General features: G+C 37.8%; 2 protein-coding genes across 2 annotated transcripts; one reads left to right on the top strand and one right to left on the bottom strand.

Annotated features, from left to right (window-relative positions):
- The first annotated feature begins 4502 nt into the window (after nucleotides 1-4502).
- Nucleotides 4503-8046, top strand: cfap161 (cilia and flagella associated protein 161). Its single transcript, XM_039654295.2, has 7 exons — nucleotides 4503-4685; nucleotides 4800-4889; nucleotides 5780-6018; nucleotides 6093-6174; nucleotides 6264-6422; nucleotides 6505-6578; nucleotides 7676-8046. Exons 1-7 carry the CDS (start codon nucleotides 4614-4616, stop codon nucleotides 7878-7880), a joined length of 921 nt encoding a protein of 306 aa, XP_039510229.1. The 5' UTR covers nucleotides 4503-4613; the 3' UTR covers nucleotides 7881-8046.
- Nucleotides 8047-8205: 159 nt separating this feature from the next.
- Nucleotides 8206-15705, bottom strand: il12b2 (interleukin 12B 2). Its single transcript, XM_089135476.1, has 8 exons — nucleotides 15242-15705; nucleotides 14501-14582; nucleotides 13821-14057; nucleotides 12402-12504; nucleotides 12119-12282; nucleotides 11316-11479; nucleotides 10786-10911; nucleotides 8206-8696 (listed from the first exon to the last, which is right to left on the bottom strand). Exons 2-8 carry the CDS (start codon nucleotides 14580-14582, stop codon nucleotides 8574-8576), a joined length of 999 nt encoding a protein of 332 aa, XP_088991602.1. The 5' UTR covers nucleotides 15242-15705; the 3' UTR covers nucleotides 8206-8573.
- Between the last annotated feature and the right edge of the window lie 6763 nt (nucleotides 15706-22468).

Here is a 22468-nt window from a genome sequence, read left to right as displayed (position 1 = left end):
GTATACATTGTAAAAGTGTTTTGGATATCTGACAATACTGCAAGATTCGTTTTATAGCATACATATTGATGCCTTTGAAAAGTGACCTAATTAATTTAGAAAATCTAATAAAATGCAATTTCATATAAAAGATAATTATGAAGATATAAAACATTAGAGAGTATTGAATCACGATTGTAAGACCATTTCTAATAATTGCATGTCTTGTAACTTGTGTATTGTTTGTGTTAATTTAATCAAGGAATTTCTATAATTCAGCCTATTTAATATAAAATAAAAAAAATTAAAAAAGTTTTTTTTTATTTTTATTATTTAATACATGCACCTGAGTGTCATATACACTGGGAACAAATATAACCGTCAGTGAACACTCAAGTGTGAGAAAGTCTGCAAAAGAACATGGTTTCTCCCCGTAGGCTACATAGCTTGTCTGGTTGCATTCGAATACAAAGAATATTTCAATCTACAGTAAATTTTTAGTACTTTCATGTGATAGCCTAATTCCTTTTTTACATTTTAAAAAGTATCAAGTTTTATTACTGTCCCAATTTACCATTAGATAAAATGGGACTGTAGCACTCAGCTAAAGTGGGACACCCTCTTAAAATATTGCTTAATATGAGAAATTAATTCGTTTTACAGAGAGCGTGACAAAACTGGGTAACGCTTCCTTTTACAGTCCAGTTACCTATGTAAATACTATGTACTTATTTTGGTAACTACAATTACTGGGTAATAACTAGTACTAACCCTGAACCTACCCCTAAACCTACCCCTGTTCCATGTACTTACCTTATATTAGCCAGTACTTTCTAGGTAAGTACACTGTAAGTACTGTACTGTAAAAGGAAGCGTTACCCAAAACTGTAGGGAGAAGACAGATATAAAACGTACTCTGTTACTAGCGTAAAATATTACGTAGTACTCTGTTACTTCCTCTAGAAGAGGAAACGAGTACTGCGTAATAGGGAAAACCTCTTTTCCACGAGATATTGAAGCCAAAAATTATCCTTAATTTTGAATTAATGTAAAACGCATTGTGGCAGCATGCAGACATAGGCAAGGCGGCTCGCGTGTCCTGCGGCAACTGCAACAGCCTATTGAGATAGGCCCTTGGTGACGTCAGATCCAATGGGGGTGCTTCGCACCCACTACGTCACATCCTAACAAAGCGGGTGTGGCCTGGGCCTATAAATATAGCTCGATGGACTGACATAATCTGGTTTTTCATCGTCTAATCGAAGTAGAGCGTGTTGCAGGCACGGCAAAGGTACCGAGGTTATGTTAGTAACCGAGTACGTTCTCTTACGAGAGGTTCTCTCGCACTGCGTAATATCTTACGCTCGGAGAACACAGTGTAAAACACTGTGCATGCTGGGATCCAACACCAAAGTCCCAAGGGTAAGTGCCCGGGGGGGGGGGGGGGGGCTGGGAGGATTCAGCCTCTTAGCTCCTTTAAGGAAGCAGATGAACAGATCATTGTTCCCCAGAGACTGGCCAGTTGTGGGTTTTGATTTCGTGATGTACTGAATGTTCAGTCTGCGCTCTGGCGACAGTTGCACTTTTCGCCCAATCGACTTTGAGACCTAGATTCTCGAGACGGTCGAGTAATATGGTCCTGTGTTCTATGAGCTCTGAGTGTGATCGAGCTAGAATCAGCCAATCGTACAAGTAGTTCAAAACTCGCATGCCCTGAAGTTTCAGGGGTGCGAGAGCCGCGTCCATGCATATTGTAAATGTACGGGGTGCTGTATTTTCATGCCTTGCCCTCGAAGGTAATTCTCAAGAATCACCTGTGATGTGACGCTATTTGTATTTGGAATATATGTGTCCTTTGGAAGCGTCCAGGAAAGCGGAACGCTCCACGTCCGGCATCCCAGGTCACGTCAGTTGGTTGTGAACGGGCAGTGTGAGAGTAGACGCATCAGCTCGGATTCAATGCTGGCCTGTTTCCCTAACGATTCACGGGCAGAGGGGGGGACATCCACAGAGCTCGCCCAATCCTCACAGTCCGACACCAGGATAGAGCACCTGGCTTTAGATGCAGCAGCTGTCTTGTCATCATTAATGGCGGATACGGCGGCGGACGCATAGACAGTAAAAGAAATGGACAGAGCGATCTCATTGGAACTCCATTGAGACGATTGAAGCCCGTTTTTGGCGATTTTTTTAGCACTTCCGTCCCTGACGCGCAGACTCAAACAGAGCTTGACTACGCAATGTGACGAGAGCAACCCGTCTGTCTTCTAGTGCTGTGGCATGAGAAATCTGAATCATTCCCTTCCGAAACATGCAGAGGCGAAGAGTGTGAGCAGGAGCTGGAGACATTTTTGCTAGGTATTCTGATTAATTATTTTGTAATTTTGCCTCCACGTTTCTCCTCCTGTCCATACGGTAATCTCTCTACTGTGCGACAGAGAGTCTCGTATGACGCAATCGTTAGCCTACTTTCAATAAAACTGCTTCTACGGGGCCATAACATAAGAAATGGGCCATTTATTTCTTTAGAAATAAATAAAGGACAAATGGGGTCTTCAAACGCCTCAGATGTAAAGTTATTCGCTGTCAAAGTGACGCCAAAATGAATGGTAGTCAATGGGAATGCTAACTCAAGTGAAGTTCTGCTACAAGATGGCAGCTCCCATCTACAACTGGCTTCAACTGGCAGCTCCCATGCTACAACTGGCTTCAACTTCCAGTCGATGGATTACCCCCTTGGGTGGATGGCGGGCGTTGGCCGTCGGTGAGCAATTTGAGTGAAGCTGGTGAAGCTCGCGGGCGAACCGGCAAGCTTTCACAGGCTAGAGAAGGCTCGGGACCCGCTGGGTACGGCGCTTTTTACTGCGGGGAAGTGCAGACTCTGAAAAAAATATCAAGCGAGTCCTCAGAGCCACAGCGAGCGCGAGAGCTGCATGATCCTTACCCTCGGCATGAGCCACAGGAACGAGGCATCTTTAAAAAGACGCTGCTCTTTTAGATAGAGAGAGTGAGTCGCAGCGGCGAACACAGGCTCGGCAGAGTAAAGGATATAAACGCTGGAAAGCTTAGCAGGTACGGCGACGTCTTCAAATACAGAGGCACATCCCGCAGAAAGCTTTTCTCAGACGGCACGGCTTCTTTACTCCGGATCCAGCGTGAGCTTCGCTGAAGAGAAGAAAAATCAGATTATATCAGCCCATCGAGCTATATATATAGGCCCAGGCATGCCCGCTTTGGCACCTGTCCTGAGCAAGGGGGTAATCCATCAGCCGGATGTTGAAGCCTCGCGGGAGCCGCCATTGTAGCAGAACTTCACCTGCTGTTAGCATTCCATTGACTCCCATTCATTTTGCATCTGAATAACTTTACATCTGAGGCGTCCAAACACTCAGTTTGTCCATCATTTATTTTTAAAGAATACAACAATGTATAAAAGGCTCCATTACCTTGTATCTTACATTATGGCCCTGCAGAAGCAGTTTTTTACAAAAATAGGCTAACGATTGCGTCATAACGAATCGACTCTCCGTCGCACAGTAGAGAATTTACCGTATAGACAAGAGGAAAAGCTCCCAGGCAATCGGGCGGACGTGGATGCATAAAGTCCGATAAAGTCTTTTACTGTTTATGGTCGTAAGGGAACAACTGCTTTTCACAATTACCTATAATAAAAGTGTTGACCAGTCTGACAATTCTATATGGCTTTTTTTGTTGCAGAAATAAACTGCTTCAGAAAAAGTTAATTTTCAGAAGAGTGCATTATGGTCTCAAATGTACTTGAGTAAAAAGTATACTTCTTCAAATATGGGTGAAATATGCTAATATCTATAGTCTAAGAAAACTACAATAAAGTCAAAAAAGATACTTAAGTGCAGTAACTAATAAGGCTACATTTAGGCTACTCTTTACCCCACTAAAAAGGTAATGATGTCAACAAAAACAATTTGGCATCTATTACTATTTTTAATGTTTTTGAAAGAAGAAACATTACAATTTAAAATAATGGTTTTCTATTTAAATATACTTTATTTATTTATTTATTATTATTTTCAGCATCATTACTCCAGTCTTCAGTGTCACATGATCCTTCAGAAATCATTCTAAATGGTGAGTTGATACTCAGATGTTAAACAAAAGTGCTACTTAATATTTGTTGGAACCTGTAATACTTTTTTTTCATCATTCATTGTTGAATAAAAAGCTAAAAAAATATATATAACCGCATATAACAACAGAAAACTGTTTTCAACATTAATAATAAATCAGCATATTAAAATGATTTCTGAAGGATAATGTGACACTGCCGACAGGAGTCGTGAGGCTGAAAATTCAGCGTTGCATCACAGGAATAAATAATATTTTAATGTAATTAAAATAGGAACGCGTTATTTTAAATTGTAAATATATTTTACAACATTCTGCTGTTTTTTCCTGTATTTTTAACACAGAACTGGAACAGATCATAGACTGTAAAAAAAAGAACAGATCAAGAAAAGTAACTTGCGCAGGCGCAGTAGCGCACATGTGTTGTTACGCATCCATGGAAACAGCTCTTAACTGTAGCAGGGGCATTTAGTTTACATTTTACGTTATATTACACATTTATCAGCCTGTCAGGCTATAACGAATGTAACATGGCTCATGTCCGGACCTATAATCCGCACGTCCGTGTAGGAAACTGGATTGAAGACGTGACTTTAAAAGAGGTTTGTTGTTTTGACTTATTTAATAAGGGTTAACGTTAAGTTACAGAGTGTGCGTGTAAAGTTCCATTAGTGATCTAAACACACTAGTAACTTAAATGATAAGTGTCTCTGCAGGAAATCCTAAAGGACTTCATTCTTCAAAAAGACAGAGGCGAACTCACAGTCCAGAAAGAAGGAGCTTTGAAACAAAACATTCTCAAAACAGTAAGACAACAATTTTTTCTGATATAACTTAATGAAGATGATTTCTGCTGCAAGATGATCGATTTTTTCAGAGAAAATATCAAGAAGAAAGATATAATACTGTAATTAATACCCTCATTTGTTGTCTGTTATTCAAAACCCTTCGTAAATGGTTTGCTTGAATTGTATGCTTTATTTTATTTAAAAAAAAATCTAACGTTAATGCAATGATGCTCAGACATTTTTAAAGTCACAATCAAATCAAAATGGATTTTTCCGTGCACATCATTATTATTATTTTCATTCATGTACTCTCAAAAATTATAGTTCACCCAAAAATTTTCACCAAAAAATGCACACAAAATATTTTATCATTTACTCACCCACAAGTTCCAAACCTGAGTTTCTTTCCTCTGCTGAACTCAAAAGAAGATATTTTAAACAATTTTGGTTACCAGACACCATTGACTTCTATAGTAGAAAAAAAAATACATATATATAGGCTATATATATATATATATATATACATACTATAGAAGTCAATGGGTGCAGAAAGAAACTTATACAGGTCTGGAACAACTTGAGGGTGAGTAAATGATGACAAAATGGGTGAACTATCCCTTTAACCAAAACAACTTATCCTTCTTCTTTCATCAACATCTATTCTCTCTCCTACTGGTGCGTCACATGAGAATGAGATCACAGCTATAGTAAACCACAACCATCAATTCAATTCCTGATGGGCAATATCAAGACCCGCCGTCCTGCCCCTATATTTATTCTTGTCAGAGAAGCCTTTTCACTTGGATATATGTCATAATAGGGAAGAAAAGATGCAACTTCCGTCTTGTGTCGCCTTTAAGTGTGACTGTTTGTCTGCTGATGTGAGACTGATAAAAATTTTTGTTTAGGTGAGTTTATCAGTGTCGCAGGATGGCTTTCTGCACTTTGGTGACACAATCATGCTGGTGAACTCTGGAGGTGGAGAACATGACCAGCGTGGCTCTTGTGTTCTTAGCATCATTGCCGACATCAGTGATATAGCATCACGTTCAGAGACAAATTCAGTCCCCCACCTTCTCGGGCCCCTCCAAGTGGGGGGATCCCACAGCATGACCCCTTGTGTTAGAAACGCCTTTATCATTACAAGGTATTGCACATGCACATTCAGATGTACTCAATCGCCCACATGTAGTTGCTGATCTGTTATATCATGTGATTCAGTGTTGATGGGACCTCAGAAGGAGAGCTGCTCAGATACGATCAAAGCTTTGCCCTGAGAACTACTGCAGGCTTTGCCGCAGAGGTAAACAAGCGAATGAAATGTAAGTACAGTTGTTTTGTAATTGCTGAGTTTGCCTTATCTTAACATGCAATCTGTTTGCCTCTACATAGCTGTTCCTTTCCAGTGATCACCGAACATTTCAGAAGTGTGCGAAGAAGTCTCGACTACAGGAGTTGAGTTTGGTTGAGGAGTTTGATTTCCTGTGCTGGTGGAAGGTCCTTTACTTTGACCCCCAAGAAAGGCTTGAAAACGAGGGATACCCTGTTCAGGTGCACACACTTTCAAAGAAAATCTTTTTCATTTGTTTTTATTGGCAACTTAATAACCTGACGTGAATGCTTTTTTTGGCAGGTGAACAGCAAGGTTTTGATTTCCCACTGTAAGACAAATCAATGTTTGGCTGCACTCGGCAATCACATCCTATGGTAATGTTTTATTTTATACTGTAAAAGTTTCAACTCAAGTGTTGAGGGAATGGCTTAATATTACAAGTACTCCAAAATGAAATTCCTAATCAATAAAATCCACTTTGCATTCTTCATTTACTTGTTATTTTGTCTCACTCAGAATTATGTTGCATTAAGAAGTCTCTTATGCTCCTCAAGACTGCATTTATTTGATCAAAATACAGAAAAAAACAATAATATTTAAAAATATTATTTCTATTTAAAATAATGGTTTTCTATTTTAATATACTTTAAAATATAATTTATTTATATATTTATATAATTTATATTATATATTTATATATTTATATATTTATATTTATATTATTAATTTATTATAGTATATTTTCATTTAACATTGATGTATATATATATATATATATATTAATTTTATATACATTATATACATATAATTAAAAAGAACGAAAAAATTGGCTGACCGCAAACTTTTGAACAGTAGTGTCTATATATTATTACAAAAGATTTCTATTTTAAATAACTCCTGTTCTTTTTTTACTTTTTATTCATCAAAGAATCTTGAAAAAAGTATCACAAGTTCTAAAATATTAAGCAGCACAACTGTTTCTAACGTTAATAGTAAATCAGCATATTAGAATCATTTCTGAAGGAACATGTGACACAGAAGACAGGAGTAATAAGGCGAATAATTGAGCTTTGCATCTCAGAAATAAATTATATTTTAAAGTATATTCAAATAGAAAAACTAATAGAAATATTTTTCAATATTACACATTTTTTCTGTATTTTTGATCAAATAAATGCAGCCTTGATGAGCATAAGAGACTTTTTTTAAAAACATAAAAAAAATAGTAATTTTTCCAAACTTTTGACCAGATGGCTGTGGGCATAATAAAAGTGTTTTTTTTTGGATTTTCTCCCCTACGTTCAATTAATTTACTTGTTTAGACGTGACCAGCACTGTGTGTGTGTGTGTGTGTGTGTGTGTGTATATATAAATACAGTATATACTTGAGCTTTAAAACAGGTCAGTCTAATTTAATATTCATATTATGGGTATATTTACTAGTGTTTTTCTTTTCTGTTTGTGTGTTTAGGACTCCGTTTGGTAAAGAATATGAACTCACTGCTCACACCTTCTTGGACTCCCATAAAGCTGAGCGGGACAATAACCATTGGCTGTTTTTTACGGCTCATCCTGCCAATCAAAATGAAACCCTGATGCAACTGCAGCAAGACACAGTCATAACGGATGAGCAAAGAGAAAACCAAGAGGACACACAAGTAAAAGAGTGCAGTTAAAAAGAACAGAGACATAGAAGGAAAATAACACAATAATAATATCAATAAATTTCTGAAAATTATTTATTTCTTTATATATTTACTATACATATTTCCATTTGTGAGCTCTATTGATTTTTCTTTTTCAAAGTAGAGAATTTCATAAAGCCCCAAAAGGAGAACCTAACTCACTGTTGCCCCCTGCGGTTGAATACTCAGCTTAGCATTGCAATGAATATTTAGCATTATTCAATCTTATACACAAATTCGCTCTCTATTTAGTGTTTGAAGTTTATTGTTAAGAGGAAAATCCCTTGAGATGTGACTTCTCTTTTTCGAGGGGACCTCAAGAAAAACAACTTCACATATACTTACTAACAGAACAAAGACAAAAGCTCTCCATCACACCAAAACCACCCATATCTTCATCAAGCCAACCATTATATATTAGGCAATAAGCAGTTAAGGTCATTCATATAGACAATTGAGAAGAAGAAAGAAGACAACATATTCACACACATATACATATATTGTACATATACAAACATGCATATACATGCATGAAGCATAAATCTTAAATTGGTGAAAAGAGGAGATCGATCTAAAAGACCTAGGTAAACCATTCCAGTGCTAGAATTAGAATAAAAATATACTTTTAGATATTTTACTTTTAGACTTTTAATATACTTTTAGTAATTCTAAAACATGCCCAGTTCAGAAGTTTCTTTTTTTCCCCTTGCCGGTTTTCTTGTGATTTTTCTTATTTCTTATTTCTTTTTGCCTCTTCTTTTCCTTGCCCCTTTCTTTGGTACGGGTTCTTGTTTCCCTGTCATGCACCTATACAGAGAACAAGAAATCAATGTGCATTCTGTCGTAAACACACAAAGATATCGGGACACAAAGCTTCTCACTCGTATACACACTGTTTAAAACTTTGGGGTCAGCAAGGCAATGAATTGGACATTTTTCCATCATAATCATCCATTTACACTTTAAAATACATGAAAATAGAAAACAGTTATTTTAATTGTAATAATAGTTCACAATATTCATTTTTTATAAAACTTGTAAAAATAATAAATAAATAAAACTTGGTTGAGCATAAGAGACTATTTCCAAAAACATTAAAAAACCTTACCAACCCCAGACTTATAAACGTGTACAACTTTACAAACTATGATCAAATTCATCTGTCAACGCCATTGCTGAGTATTTTCTCCTTAAAACTGCATTTAACCAAACAGCACGGTTTTAATCGCCCTTGTTCTCTACGTCACAAACATGTTAGAACCAATCATGTCAACGTGCGGGCGGGCTTTAGCTTATCAACTATGTTGTGTAGCAGAGGCGTCTCAAGAGAAAATCCAGGGTGCATTTATCAATATAGCGGGTGAATTATGTTTATGATGAACTATATGCTTTTCTCTACTGACGTTCTAAGTTGTTCAGGCGTTTCTAAGGATACTGATTTTCAGAAGGCAGACTGAGATGTGAACAGGAACATGGTTTGTGTAACATTAGCAACACATTTATTAGCTGTTTGATAACGTAGTCAAACAAAAGGCTAATCATATGACTTACCTACCCTATCTCACGACCAATTCGTACGAATGATTAAAAAGTGACTAATTCGTACTAATTCATATGACCTCACTCGTACGAATTCGTACGATTTGTCTAAACCCACATGATGGGTAGGTTTAGGGGCGGGGTCAGGGGTAGGTTATTCGTACGAATTCCGTACGAAAATCGTACTAATTCGTACGAGTGAGGTCGTATGAATTGTTACGAATTAGCCACCTCGTAAAATTCGTATACGAATTCCCGTGCTGTTATGTGTTGTCAATGTCTCTATATTGTAGAAAGCGATACATAAAACGTGTTATCATTCTGATATACAGTGCTGGTCAGAATTATTTGCCCCTTTGGTAAATATGATCAAAGATGGCTGTAAAAAATAAATCCGCATTGTTAATCCTTTTGATGTTTTATTTTATTTCTTTTTTACAGCCATCTTTCATCATATTTACCAAGTGGGCTAATAATTCTGACCAGCACTGTATGAGCCGGTATAATTAAATCTTCCACTTCTTCTGAATCAGTCTCTGGTTCAAACATATTGGACTGAATTAAACTAGTATTTCCACTTGGATTAGGTATTCTGAGCTGGTGCGAGTCGTTGGAGGCGGGGATAATTTGTATATTCATGCATCCGTGTATACTAAATTAAGCAAGAGTGTACATTCAAGCTATTTTGGTATGTAGAAATCATTTTCACTGGGAAAAAAAACCGTTTAAATTAGGTCTGTCAAACGATTAATCGCGTTTAAACGCATCCAAAATAAAAGTTTTGTGTTTACATAATATATGTGGGTGCACTGTGTATAATTATTTTGCATATATATAAATAAACACACATGCTTGTATGTATTTAAGAAATATTTTCATGTACGGTATATATAGATTTATATATAATTAATATTATATATAAATATAAATATTTTATATATAAATATTTTTTTTTCTTAAATATACATGCATGTGTGTGTATTTAAATATATAAAATAATTATACACAGTGCACCCACATATATTATGTAAACACAAACTTTTATTTTGGATGCGATTAATCGCGATTAATCGTTTGACAGCCCTAGTTTAAATATGTCGTTTTAAGGATGAAATTATTGACTAGGTGGGCTTTAAGGAATAAAGAAACAGAAAAGAAGAGCAAATGTTTTAATAGGACAGAGACATGGTGCATACAGTCGTACAGTGTGTGTGTGTAACAGTCATAAGTAACCAGTGTCATCATCATTCAAACATGAACACTATTATAAATAAATAAATAAATAAGGAACAGGAAATGGGACAGGAGATATAAATAAAGGGTTCAGGAGGAAGGGAGGTTTAAATCACTAGTTTACGTTTTTCCATGAGGTCCACTCGCTCCACTGAGAGAGGAGAAGCATGTCTCTGGAGCGCACCCTTAGTTTTCTGATATGCCCTTCAACTTCAATCTTTGACTCCTTCTCCCATTCTTTAGTCTTCAGCTGTGAATATACAGAAACAGAAAACAAGAGAATTAATTACAGTTCTTAAATAAATACTTCACCCTAAAACGAACATGATTTTCAGTAATTAATGACTTGAATTGTTCCCAGGTTGAGGCTGTCTACACTGGAAATAGTGACCGTTGCAATTGCAAATCCATTTGTTCTTGGTGTCAGACGTATGTCAGAAATAGAATGGGGCATCATTTACTGTCGGGAATGTGTGTCGCGCCTCTTTGCATCCAGTGTAGACACTGATCATAATACTGTTAAACTTTATCATACAACAAAGTCATACAGGTTTGGGATGGCATAAAAGTAAAGGATGACTGAATATTTATTTCATTTTTGGTGAACTAATCTTTAAAGATGTGCATTGGTGTGTGCAGGAGAGCATTTCGTACCTCCCCATTGTGTCGAATCTGGTACTCGACCTGATGCTTCAGAGGAAAGAAACTGTGAGGCTGCGGCCAGGAAGAAGGTGGCATCACCTCCAGTTCTACGATTTGCTCATCACTCCCCTTCTTTTTTACTGTGCAGATTGAAATGTTTGGATTGGCTGGCTTAACTAGGGAAAACAAGAGACATCACTTTCAATCGGTGGTGATGTGCTTTCGACCAGTGTTTTTCAACCATTCGTCCACTAGAGGGCCCCAGCAAACTTCCAAAGGGGCTGCTGAATGACTTATATATACATATACTGTATATATATATATATATATATATAGATAGATAGATAGATAGATAGATAGATAGATAGATAGATAGATAGACAGACAGACAGACAGACAGACAGACAGACAACTGCTTGTATTTAATACTCAAAATGGACTTAGTATAGATAACTTTTAAAAACTTGTCTTTATTGAAGGTTCGGAATACCAGAAATCTTTGGCTTTCCACTAAAAAAGAGCTTATAAATCGTAGTATGTGATTTTTTTTTTTTGAAAATGAAAAAATGCAAAAAAGTTTTCTGTGATGGGTAGGTTTAGGGAGGGTAAGGGGATATAATATGGTTGTACAGTATAAAAATCATTATGTCTATGGAAAGTCCCCATAAAACATGCCCAACATGATGACTTAAAATTACTTAAAATAAGACAAAGAACACATTGTGAAGAAAGCCTGCTTCTTTAAATACTTTAATGGTAACTAACTTACTGAGTTAATCAGAGCATAAACTTACAATCTTAACCCACACACTCACCAATGTCTCGGAGGTAGAAGCTGTAGTCAGTTTTCAAATAGCAACATGGGGAAACTGCCTCCCCTGTTATCAGCAGTCGCTCCGATTCTTCAGAATAGGAATTAGTTGAATGTGGGAGGAAAAATAACCCATCCACAGGCTGTGACACCCAGTTACCATTATCCCTAAATAAACACCACACGCATGTTCAGTTGAGTCAGAGATAAAATCAGCTTATTTAATCTGTGTGTGTGTGTGTGTGTGTGTGTGTGTGTGTGTGTGTGTGTGTTTGGGTGTCTGATACCTTGTATTGCGAAGTCTGAAAGCTGTAAATTCTTCAGAGGTCCAAGTACATTTGATGTGTTCAGTGCAGGAAAGAGTTTCAGCTGTGCAATTGATGTTAAACACTGAAAAGGAAGAAAGAAATACGCTGAAAAATCTAAACCTAACTGAACAGACATACACTTGAATACTGTCCAAAAACTAAGCAGCCTTCCTATTATCCAACAGGCAGATAATAATACACAAATAATGATCTAGATAAATGGTTCCCAAGTTTTGCTTCAAACACTAGAAATAACACAGTAGTAAATGTCCTTAAAGGAGTAGTTCACTTTTGCTGATAATTTACCCACCCCCGTCATCCAAGATGTCCATGTCTTTCTTTCTTCAGTCAAAAAGAAATTAAGGATATAATGGACTTCAATGGGAACCAAACGGTTCAAGGTCCAAATGAGAGTTTCAGTGCAGCTTCGAAGGGCTTTAAACGACACCAGACGATGAATAAGGGTCTTATCTAGCGAAACGATCGGTCATTTCAAAAATAAATAAAAAAGTTGAAGTTTTATAAGCTCAAATGCTCGCCTTGCTCTGTTCTGTGATGCGCGTTCGTGACTCTCCTGTTCAAACTCGTTCATCAAAACGAACAAACCTTTTTACGAGTCAGTCTTATTCATCGTTTGGTGTCGTTTAAAGCCCTTTGAAGCTGCACCGAAACTCTCAATTGGACCTTGAACCGTTTGGTTCCCATTGAAGTCCATTATATGGAGAAAATCCTGGAATGTTTTCATCGAAAACCTTAATTTCTTTTCGACTGAAGAAAGAAAGACGTGGACATCTTGGATGACATGGGGGTGAGGAAATTATCAGCAAAAGTTTTTTTTAAAAAGTGAACTACCTTAAGTCCTTATAGACACACAACCACAAAATATATGGAAAGTGTTTTCTCACTGTTTGATAAGCTATGTGAAATTTTATGTTTGGTTGAATTTAATATTTGCATTTAGCATTATTTTTTCCCCCTGCTGTTTATGACTGTGAGGTCATCATTAGCAAGAATCACTGATCTAGAATGAAGAGTGATCAAGTTTATGGTTAACCAAGTGACTATTTCATCAATAGAATGCTTATTAAAAATATGATTAAATATTAAATAAATAAATAAATGTATGAATTGATTTACTGCTTCATATGCCCTCTGATCAAGCTATTATAAAATACTGTGGTTTTACCATTCTGGACAGTGCTTTAATGTGTAATATTTGAATGGTTAACTAACAACATGGTTAATGAATATTAGAATGCCACAACTTTGTATGGTCAACATTCTTTTTGGTGTTAGTATGACATTCCTATCAAACAATCATTTACCAAACCTTATTCCCATATAAACTTAAGATCTGCATTACTTGATAGGAATGTTAGGAATATATGACGCTCCCACCTGTATCTTCTTTAGACTTGTCAAGCAGGAGATAGGTGTAGTCTTCAAGACCCGTATCACTCCAGCAGGTGTAATTCCCGATTAGGTCTTCCTGAAGGTCGATCAGGGTCAGACTTCGACCACTGGGTTTTTCAAAATCTGATTCCTTTATTTCTATGGTATCACGTTTCCATGTGACACTGTCTTTATTCGTTTTACAGGTCAGGGTAACGGATGTGTGTTTTTCACCAATTTCAACTGCATAAAGAGAAGCAATTCAGAGCACAGAATAGATGCACCTATTGTGGGCAATTTAATATGCACAAGCATGAAAAGTGACAACTACTTATATTTAATACTCAAATGGACTTAGTATAGATAGATAGATAGATAGATAGATAGATAGATAGATAGATAGATAGATAGATAGATAGATAGATAGATAGATAGATAGATAGATAGATAGATAGATAGACAGACAGACAGACAGACAGACAGACAGATAGACAGACAACTGCTTGTATTTAATACTCAAAATGGACTTAGTATAGATAGATAGATAGATAGATAGATAGATAGATAGATAGATAGATAGATAGATAGATAGATAGATAGATAGATAGATAGATAGATAGATAGATAGATACATACATACATACATACATACATAGATACATAGATAGATGTGTGTGTGCTCTCACATTTATCAGGGAAAAAGTTAAGCGCAGACATCCTCGTTATGGACAAACAGAAGAGCACGATGAACCACACCAAAGAACCCATCTGGAGAAAGAATCCGCAAATTGAAATATTAAACATTTATTATTTGTTTAATTCAGTGATCAAATGATCAAAAGAAAATGCCAAAGAAAAATTATCACAATACCCTCATCAAGCATTGGTGTAGCAATATTGATTGGACGTTAACCCATATTTGTTAATGATCAATTATAATAATAACGGTCATCATAAAAATATACAATAATTTTTGCAATTGTAATCCCTGAACCAAGGATAAAACATTGTTGTTGTTGTTTTTTTGTTTTTTTTTTTTGTTTTTATATATATCAAATGAATAGGGGAAATATGTAGCCTATTTTATAACTGGTCACCATTTTTATTCACCATTAAATGTTTTCTTTTTTTCAGGTTCCACATGTCTTTTACAAAGGCAAATATTTCGCATGATCTCTGAGCTCATGAAACTGACAGAATTTAATACTAAGATTCAGCGAAACTAGAGTATGTCGCACTGGAGAATATAATCTTTCCAAGTTGTATGTATACAAAATTGAAACTATAGGCTATTTATTGTTCAAACTTATTTTTCTCTTATTATAACCCTGTGTATAGCCTATAAACGTTTATACATAGAGCTGTAATGTAAATGAATATAATTTAAGTGAGTTTAGTTTGTAGCTCCAAGCTTATGCATGTCTTACCTTCGGTCTGTTGCGCGCTTCAAATTTAGCGCAGAAAAATCAAGTGCGTCTGTCCGAGCCCGAGATGCGTCGTGTGTTCTTTCGCAGGGTCTGTGCGGGCTTTTATTCCACACATTCCCACTCGATAACACCCACGTAACCCTTGGGCAAACTTATGCGGATTCTCAAAAACAAGAACTCACAATGAACAAGTGTTAAAATTACCACTAAAGGCGCGCGCGGTCATTCTCTGCTAAATTACTAATAGGGTTCTCTTCCCCTCTCTGTCATCACTCCCATTATAGACCAGTTTCAGAAGTTCTAACGGTGTCTAACTGTGTGTTGAAATAGAGTAGCCTAACAACCTACATTAGCCTATAGTTATATACTTATATACTTATATATAAGCACTTATTTTCCCCAGTGTCACATGTGTATCAGTCTATGTCAGTCTACTATTTACTATACTAAACCGAACAAAGAGAAGCAACCTGAAGCAACCAATTAAGGTCTTCGGGTTCACGTGAAAATTAAAGGCAGGTGTGTTTGATTAGGGTTGTAGATAAACTGTGTAGGACAGTCGATCGGCAGGAGCAGGGTTGGGCATCCCTGATGTAGAGTATAGGCTAGTATGTCTATTGCCATGTCAGAAACTTTATTTTATTTTATTTTATTTTTATTAAGGGGCAACATTTGCCCTCTTTGTAACTTATTTTTTACACAATAAAGAGACACACTATAGAATCCATTTGAATTAATTGTCCTTAATTATCCTTATGTTGAAAATATTTATATCTTCAAAATTCACCAACATTTGCCCTTGAGATTTGGTACCTTGTTTGGTTTGTTGGAGAAACTGTTAATAAATAACACTTTAAGGACACAACACAATTAAATTTAAATGTATTCATTTAGCTGACGCTTTTATCCAAAGTGATTTACAATGGGCTCTATGCACGGCGTTATTTCCGGTGAAGGATTAAGGATGCTCGATAACTTCCGCCGATCGTAGAGTCCAATGCAATACCGAGAATTTATATTGAAGTTTATACTCCATGGTTATACTAATGAAACGTAAGTCACAAAAACAGATAAAACAGACACCCCTCGTTGTGTTTATGCTTCTTTTTAAAATTATATTAAATAAACATAACTATATATACAATTACATCTAAACGTATGTACGTTTCGTTTCAAAGACGGGAGGACAGTAAATATTGAAGACTCTGCCATAATCCCGTTTTCTCCGGTTTTCCTCCGCTTTAATCTACACAACCGGAAATGGATGAGCATCCTTACGTCAAATGCGGAACTTATGCGTGCATATAGAGGTCACACACCTCTTGAGTAACGAAGGGTTAAATGTCTTGCTCAGGGACACAATGGTGTCTCGCAGTGTATTCGAACCCGGGTCTCTCACACCAAAGGCATGTGTCTTATCCACTGTGCCATTACTACCCCAATACTCTATATGAAATAATAGATACTGTATATTAATATTAGATTAGATGATTCGATATAATCTTCATTCGAGTATAAACATTGAGGTGACAAAAAGGGCACATATTTTTTGTTACTCCTCGTTACTTCGTGGACTATCTTTTTCCAATATTTCAATATTTCTTTTTTATATGCAATATTTCAATATGCAATATTTCTTTTAGTAATTGTGTAAGGCTTTTTACTATTTCGATTGTTTTAGCTTAATTCAGGAACAACAGAGAACATAAGAGAGGGTTAGATGAAAATGAGAAATTAAAATTCTTGCTTTTCATTTCTGTCCGAATTCTGTTCTTGTCTTGAATATAATCAGGAGGTCAGACCTTTAACCACAAGCACAAATATACACATTATAAGGGAGATAATTAAGGAAGTGAGAGAACTATAAACATGAAGGAAAGGCTGATGTGGCAAAAAATAGAAGTGGAGTTCCGAGAGTTTAAACTCTAAAGGAAAAATTGACTTTGAATTCTAAAATGTAGGTTAGCTATATAGTTTGCACATTGTCTGCAACTGTTCATAACTTAATACTAGGCTCTTCCTTGCTCAGTCTCTCTGAATTCTAGAGAAAATATGGGGTATATGAATTTTCCCTTTCGTCTCATGTCTGCTTCAAATAAATGTGTGACAGAAACCAAACATGTAGTTGATAAGTGATAAGAGGACTGATAAAGATCTGTGGTTAGAGCAGTGTAAATGTGTGGAACAGTAGTTCCTCTGTTCTGCCTTTGCTTTGCAAATGATCTAAACACTGTACTTCTGTATGCCGCGCAAGGGGAAACCATGTCTCGTGGGCGGTTGGCAATTTTGGGTATTTCAGGAGGTGAAACATACATTTATTGCATTGTGTGTCTATGGCTGTTTGGAGGACCTGTAGGCAAGAATTCAGTGAAAGCTTATTTGTTATAGGTTGCCTATGTTTAAGGAAGAGCCTTTAAAAGGGCAGTGGACTGACATCATTCTGGCAGGTCCCTTTGATGTCAGAAGCGCAACACATTCCTCAAAAGTGCAAAGACACTCTGTAGCAAGATATAAGTCATTAGGTGTTATTAAAATTCACTCGCCGGGCCATGAAATTTCCTCAAGCATGCATTATGGTTTAAATGACACATTTCTTTGCTTTGACACATGTGTCACTAATTGCTAGAATTAGAGACGCACATGAAAACTCAGTTTGGGGCAGTTTTGTCCTTTGAGTTTACAGTCCAACAGTGCAAAGCTGCTCTTAAAAATAAAGGTTTAAGGGGTTTTTTAGCAGCAATGCCATAGAATAGTTATTTTTGGTTCCCCAAAGAACCTTATTTTCCTTTGTGTGAACAGTTTAATCATTTAAAAAACCCTTTCCCACTTGTGCTATGAAAAGGTTTTACAAATGTTAAAGGTTCTTTATTGATCCGCCATGAAGAACCTTTATTTGAAAGAGTGTAGCAACTTTAAATAGCTTGGTTACCTTTAGAGGAACTCAGACAGAGACATTCCCCAGTGATACCCCTTGACATTATGTACCTACATCCTGAAAGCACCAAAGGACACGTATATAGGTACTTCTGCTATGAAAAACATGCTATTTGACTAATTTTGTGAACATAATGTTTAACCTGATAGTTCCCTTTCACTTATGACATATGCTGAGGAAGGCATATTCTGAAAAGTCATACCCTGTTGTTAATTTCTAGAAAGCCAGAATTGGCCTGTCCCCTCATCTAAATATCATGGGCATGAAAGTACCGAATAAGGCCAGTCACTTCTCGCTTTACTTTTTCACTTGGGTCACTCATAAATATGCTGTACATTCCTGTTTTCCTCTGTAACCTTCTATCTATCTATCTATCTATCTATCTATCTATCTATCTATCTATCTATCTATCTATCTATCTATCTATCTATCTATCTATCTATCTATCTATCTATCTATCCATTTCTTTTGTCTGTCTATTTATTTGGCCCTCATTCTCAAAAAAGCACAAAAAAAAAACACCATATTTATTTATTTATTTATTTTTAAGTTTTTCTCTGCGATTTTACTGTTTAAAAAGTCACTCAACTTAACTTTGAATTAAGTTGAGATAAATATGTCCTTAGAATATCAAGTTTCCCTTTCAAATGGCTCAGCTCCCAGGGCCTTGCCTGTTTACAGTTTTTTTTATTCGCTTTGGTACTATTTTCACAAGTAAGGTGTACATTTTCAAAACTCTTAGTACAAAAATCCAAACTGATCACACTTGTAACGCAGCTAGTCATTCTTTCAAAACCTGATGTAATGCTTTCAGTCAGTTGCACATGTTTTCAGTCCACATAATAATTATTTCAAACACAAGATTATTGTAATATGTAATGAGAACATTTGGTTTAATCACTGAAACACAACAATATGATCTTCTTTCAGTTTAGTACTTTTAACAATCAGTTCATCCAACAGCAAACAATGCAAGATACATGTTTCAAATCGGCCTTAGAAGTGCTGAAATGAATATGCTACAGTACTATAAAAGACAGATTACACAGTTTTACTGTAACATTAGGCAATACACTTGCAGTACCCAACATTTACATAATCTATAATTTCCAAATATCCATCATATATGTAGGCCTAATCAAATCAAGGATCAATGAAGACATCCTCTACAATCATTTAGGCAAATTATAGTTTTTATTTTTCAGATATAATTGTAACATAGGTATACTTTCTATAATGAAATGTAACTAAAGAAGAACAAAACATAACATTTAGTGCACACATTACAGTACATAGTGGCCAATTGTGGTCAGACTGGTCACCACTATGTGAAAAAAATTAGCTATAACGAGTATTCATCATGTGTGGTTACTGGTTACATGTAATTTAAATATTCATACAAACACACATTTTATTTCTGTTGTTCTCAAAACCCATATACTGTATATTGCTGAAATGAAAATCTATATGTTTACCAAATGATTAATTGATTAACCATTAAGATCTGTTGGATTAAATAATAGACAAAAGTATTAAACTGAACAAAAAGAGATGCAAATCAAAAGTTTGATAGTAAGAGCTTTATGAAAGGCAGTTACTGTGAATGAAACAATAATGTAGATGAAACACTTATTTTGTGTTGTGAAAAGGATACTTTGTGATTGTGTGAATTGTACTAACACAGTTGAAAACATGATGAAATGTTTGAAAAAAGTGCACTTTTGATGATCTGTTGTGATATTAGCACTAAGAGTTTTGAAAATGTACACCTTACTTGTGAAAATAGTACCAAAGCGAATAAAAAAAACTGTAATGGTCTTGAGTTGTATTTTTACCAGAAAGAAGGAAAATAATACTGTAACAATGACCATTTAATAACAGTCCAGCAAGCAATATTTGTCACATGTCTGTGTTGTGATGCACATGGGTGTTTTGTTATTTTTGGGCCATGTGCTCTTGCCATTGTGGTCCCTCCCCCTTGTTAGCTGATTATTGGTTTATTTGTTCCACCTGTCCTCCTCGTTACCCTCCTTTGTTTGCCTTCCTATTTAGTATACCTGTGTTTGCTGTTCTGTGCTCGGTCATTGTTATTGTGATGTGTGTTAGTCGCATGGAGTTCTGTGCCCTGCCCTGCCCTGCCCTGCCCTGCCCTGCCCTGCCCTGCCCTGCCCTGCCCTGCCATGCCATGCCCTGCCCTGCCATGCCAGTCAGAGACTGTTCACGTCACGTCTGCCCAGCCAGAGACTGTTCACGTCACGTCTGCCCAGTCAGGGACTGTTCGCGTCAAGTCTGCCCAGCCAGAGACTGTTCACGTTCCTTCTGCCCAGTCGGAGACTGTTCATGTCACGTCTGCCCAGTCACAGACTGTTCACGTCACGTCTGTCCAGTCAGAGACTGTTCACGTCACGTCTGCCCAGTCAGAGACTGTTCACGTCACGTCTGCCCAGTCAGATCAGGAGATGCCCATTTGTGTGAAGCCAAGGCACTTATGGACTATTTGGAACGTCTGGCGCGGATCCTGGATATGCCGGTATCTGCTATTCCTGATTTGGAGCCAGGGTCTGCCTGTTCCAGAGCCAGTGCCTGTTCCAGAGCCGGAGCCAGTGCCTGTTCCAAATCCGGAGCCAGAGCCAGTGCCTGTTCCAGAGCCAGAGCCAGTGTTTGTTTCTGTGTTTGTGTCTGTTCTTGTGGCCGTTACAGTTTTGGTGTCTGGTCCCGAGCCGGTCTCCTGAGATTCCATCTCCGCCCTGGCCACCCGAGGGGTCTTGACCGCCCTGGCTGCCCGAGGGCATCCTGCTGATGTCCAAACTGGCTCTTTGTGAGCCTGTTCCAGAGCCAGTGCCTGTTCCAGAGATAGAGCCAGTGCCTGTTCTAGAGCCAGAGCCAGAGCCAGTGCCTGTTCCAGAGCCAGAGCCAGTGCCTCTTCCAAAGCCGGAGCCAGTGCCTCTTCCAGAGCCGGAGCCAGTGCCTCTTCCAGAGCTGGAGCCAGTGCCTGTTCCAGAGCCGGAGCCAGTGCCTCTTCCAGAGCTGGAGCCAGTGCCTGTTCCAGAGCCGGAGCCGGAGCCAGTGCCTCTTCCAGAGCCGGAGCCAGTGCCTCTTCCAGAGCTGGAGCCAGTGCCTGTTCCAGAGCCGGAGCCAGTGCCTCTTCCAAAGCCAGAGCCAGTGCCTGTTCCAGAGCCGGAGCCAGTGCCTCTTCCAGAGCCGGAGCCAGTGCCTCTTCCAGAGCCGGAGCCAGTGCCTGTTCCAGAGCTGGAGCCAGTGCCTGTTCCAGAGCCGGAGCCAGTGCCTGTTCCAGAGCCAGTGCCTGTTCCAGAGCCGGAGCCAGTGCCTGTTCCAGAGCCAGTGCCTCTTCTAAAGCCGGAGCCAGTGACTGTTCCAGAGTCAGTGCTTCTTCCAAAGCCGGAGCCAGTCCCTGTTCCAGAGCCGGAGCCAGTGTCTGTTCCAGAGCCAGTGTTTGTTTCTGTGTTTGTGTCTGTTCTTGTGGCCGTTACAGTTTTGGTGTCTGGTCCTGACCCAGTGTCTGGTCCTGAGATGGCATCTCCGCCCTGGCCGCCCGAGGGTGTCCTGCTGATGTCAAAACTCGTTGTGAGCCTCCCTGACAAAGTTGCTTTTAGAATAGAGTATAGTTTAGCCTCCTCTCACAGAGGGTTGTCTTACTGAGGTTGCCTCTCCCCAAAGCTCCCTGGAGCTGTATATAACCATTTTCCACTGTCGGGCAAGTGCGAGACAGGGCTAACAATGTGCTGGGTGGGGTCTTGGCCTCGGATCTCAAGCACTGAGCCTAAAATCAAGTTGCTTTTCCACTGTCAGGCCAGTAGACCTGCAGTGCTACCCTCAAACCCACCCTTAACATGCCTCCATAGAACGACGTCGCACAACCGTACCGTTTCACCAGCTGACTGAAAACTACCTAAATCGCAAAATGAGTTTGACAGAAGCGAAAATTTTGTCTTTACTTAAATACTTAAGATTCCAACATCAATATTTAACCATCAACATATCAATATATTAATATTGAGTTATTAGTTGTAACAAATATGCATTTTTTATGATATATGGGTGTAATTGTCCGGTATCAAATAAAGGCTCAGGGAAGAGACCAAAAAAAAAAATTAAAACAAATAAAGACACAGAACAAATCCTGTGAATCTTAATTTGCTACAAGCCACATTTCAAGCCACTCATGCTCCTGCATTTTCAGCTCCTGTTCTTCAGTCAACTTCAATCTCAGCCTTTGTGTTTACCAGCTGCAGTCCCTTACTAGCTTGCTGTGTCAGTAAATTTTTCCAGCA

The sequence above is a fragment of the Pimephales promelas genome, chromosome 10 (assembly GCF_988280905.1).
Source record: "Pimephales promelas chromosome 10, fPimPro1.hap1.1, whole genome shotgun sequence".
NCBI classification, from domain to species: domain Eukaryota; kingdom Metazoa; phylum Chordata; class Actinopteri; order Cypriniformes; family Leuciscidae; genus Pimephales; species Pimephales promelas.
This window is presented reverse-complemented; position numbering and strand designations above follow the sequence as displayed.

Excerpts from the sequence above, each read along its gene's own strand:
- cfap161 (XM_039654295.2), top strand. The coding sequence starts at position 4,614 with ATGGCTCATGTCCGGACCTATAATCCGCACGTCCGTGTAGGAAACTGG. Across the intron at positions 6,423-6,504 it reads ACGAGGGATACCCTGTTCAG|GTGAACAGCAAGGTTTTGAT; the intron begins GTGCACACACTT and ends TTTTTTTGGCAG. Across the intron at positions 6,579-7,675 it reads CTCGGCAATCACATCCTATG|GACTCCGTTTGGTAAAGAAT; the intron begins GTAATGTTTTAT and ends TTGTGTGTTTAG.
- il12b2 (XM_089135476.1), bottom strand. The coding sequence starts at position 14,582 with ATGGGTTCTTTGGTGTGGTTCATCGTGCTCTTCTGTTTGTCCATAACG. Across the intron at positions 12,505-13,820 it reads CAAGTCTAAAGAAGATACAG|TGTTTAACATCAATTGCACA; the intron begins GTGGGAGCGTCA and ends CTTCCTTTTCAG. Across the intron at positions 8,697-10,785 it reads AGTGGACCTCATGGAAAAAC|GTGCATGACAGGGAAACAAG; the intron begins GTAAACTAGTGA and ends TTCTCTGTATAG.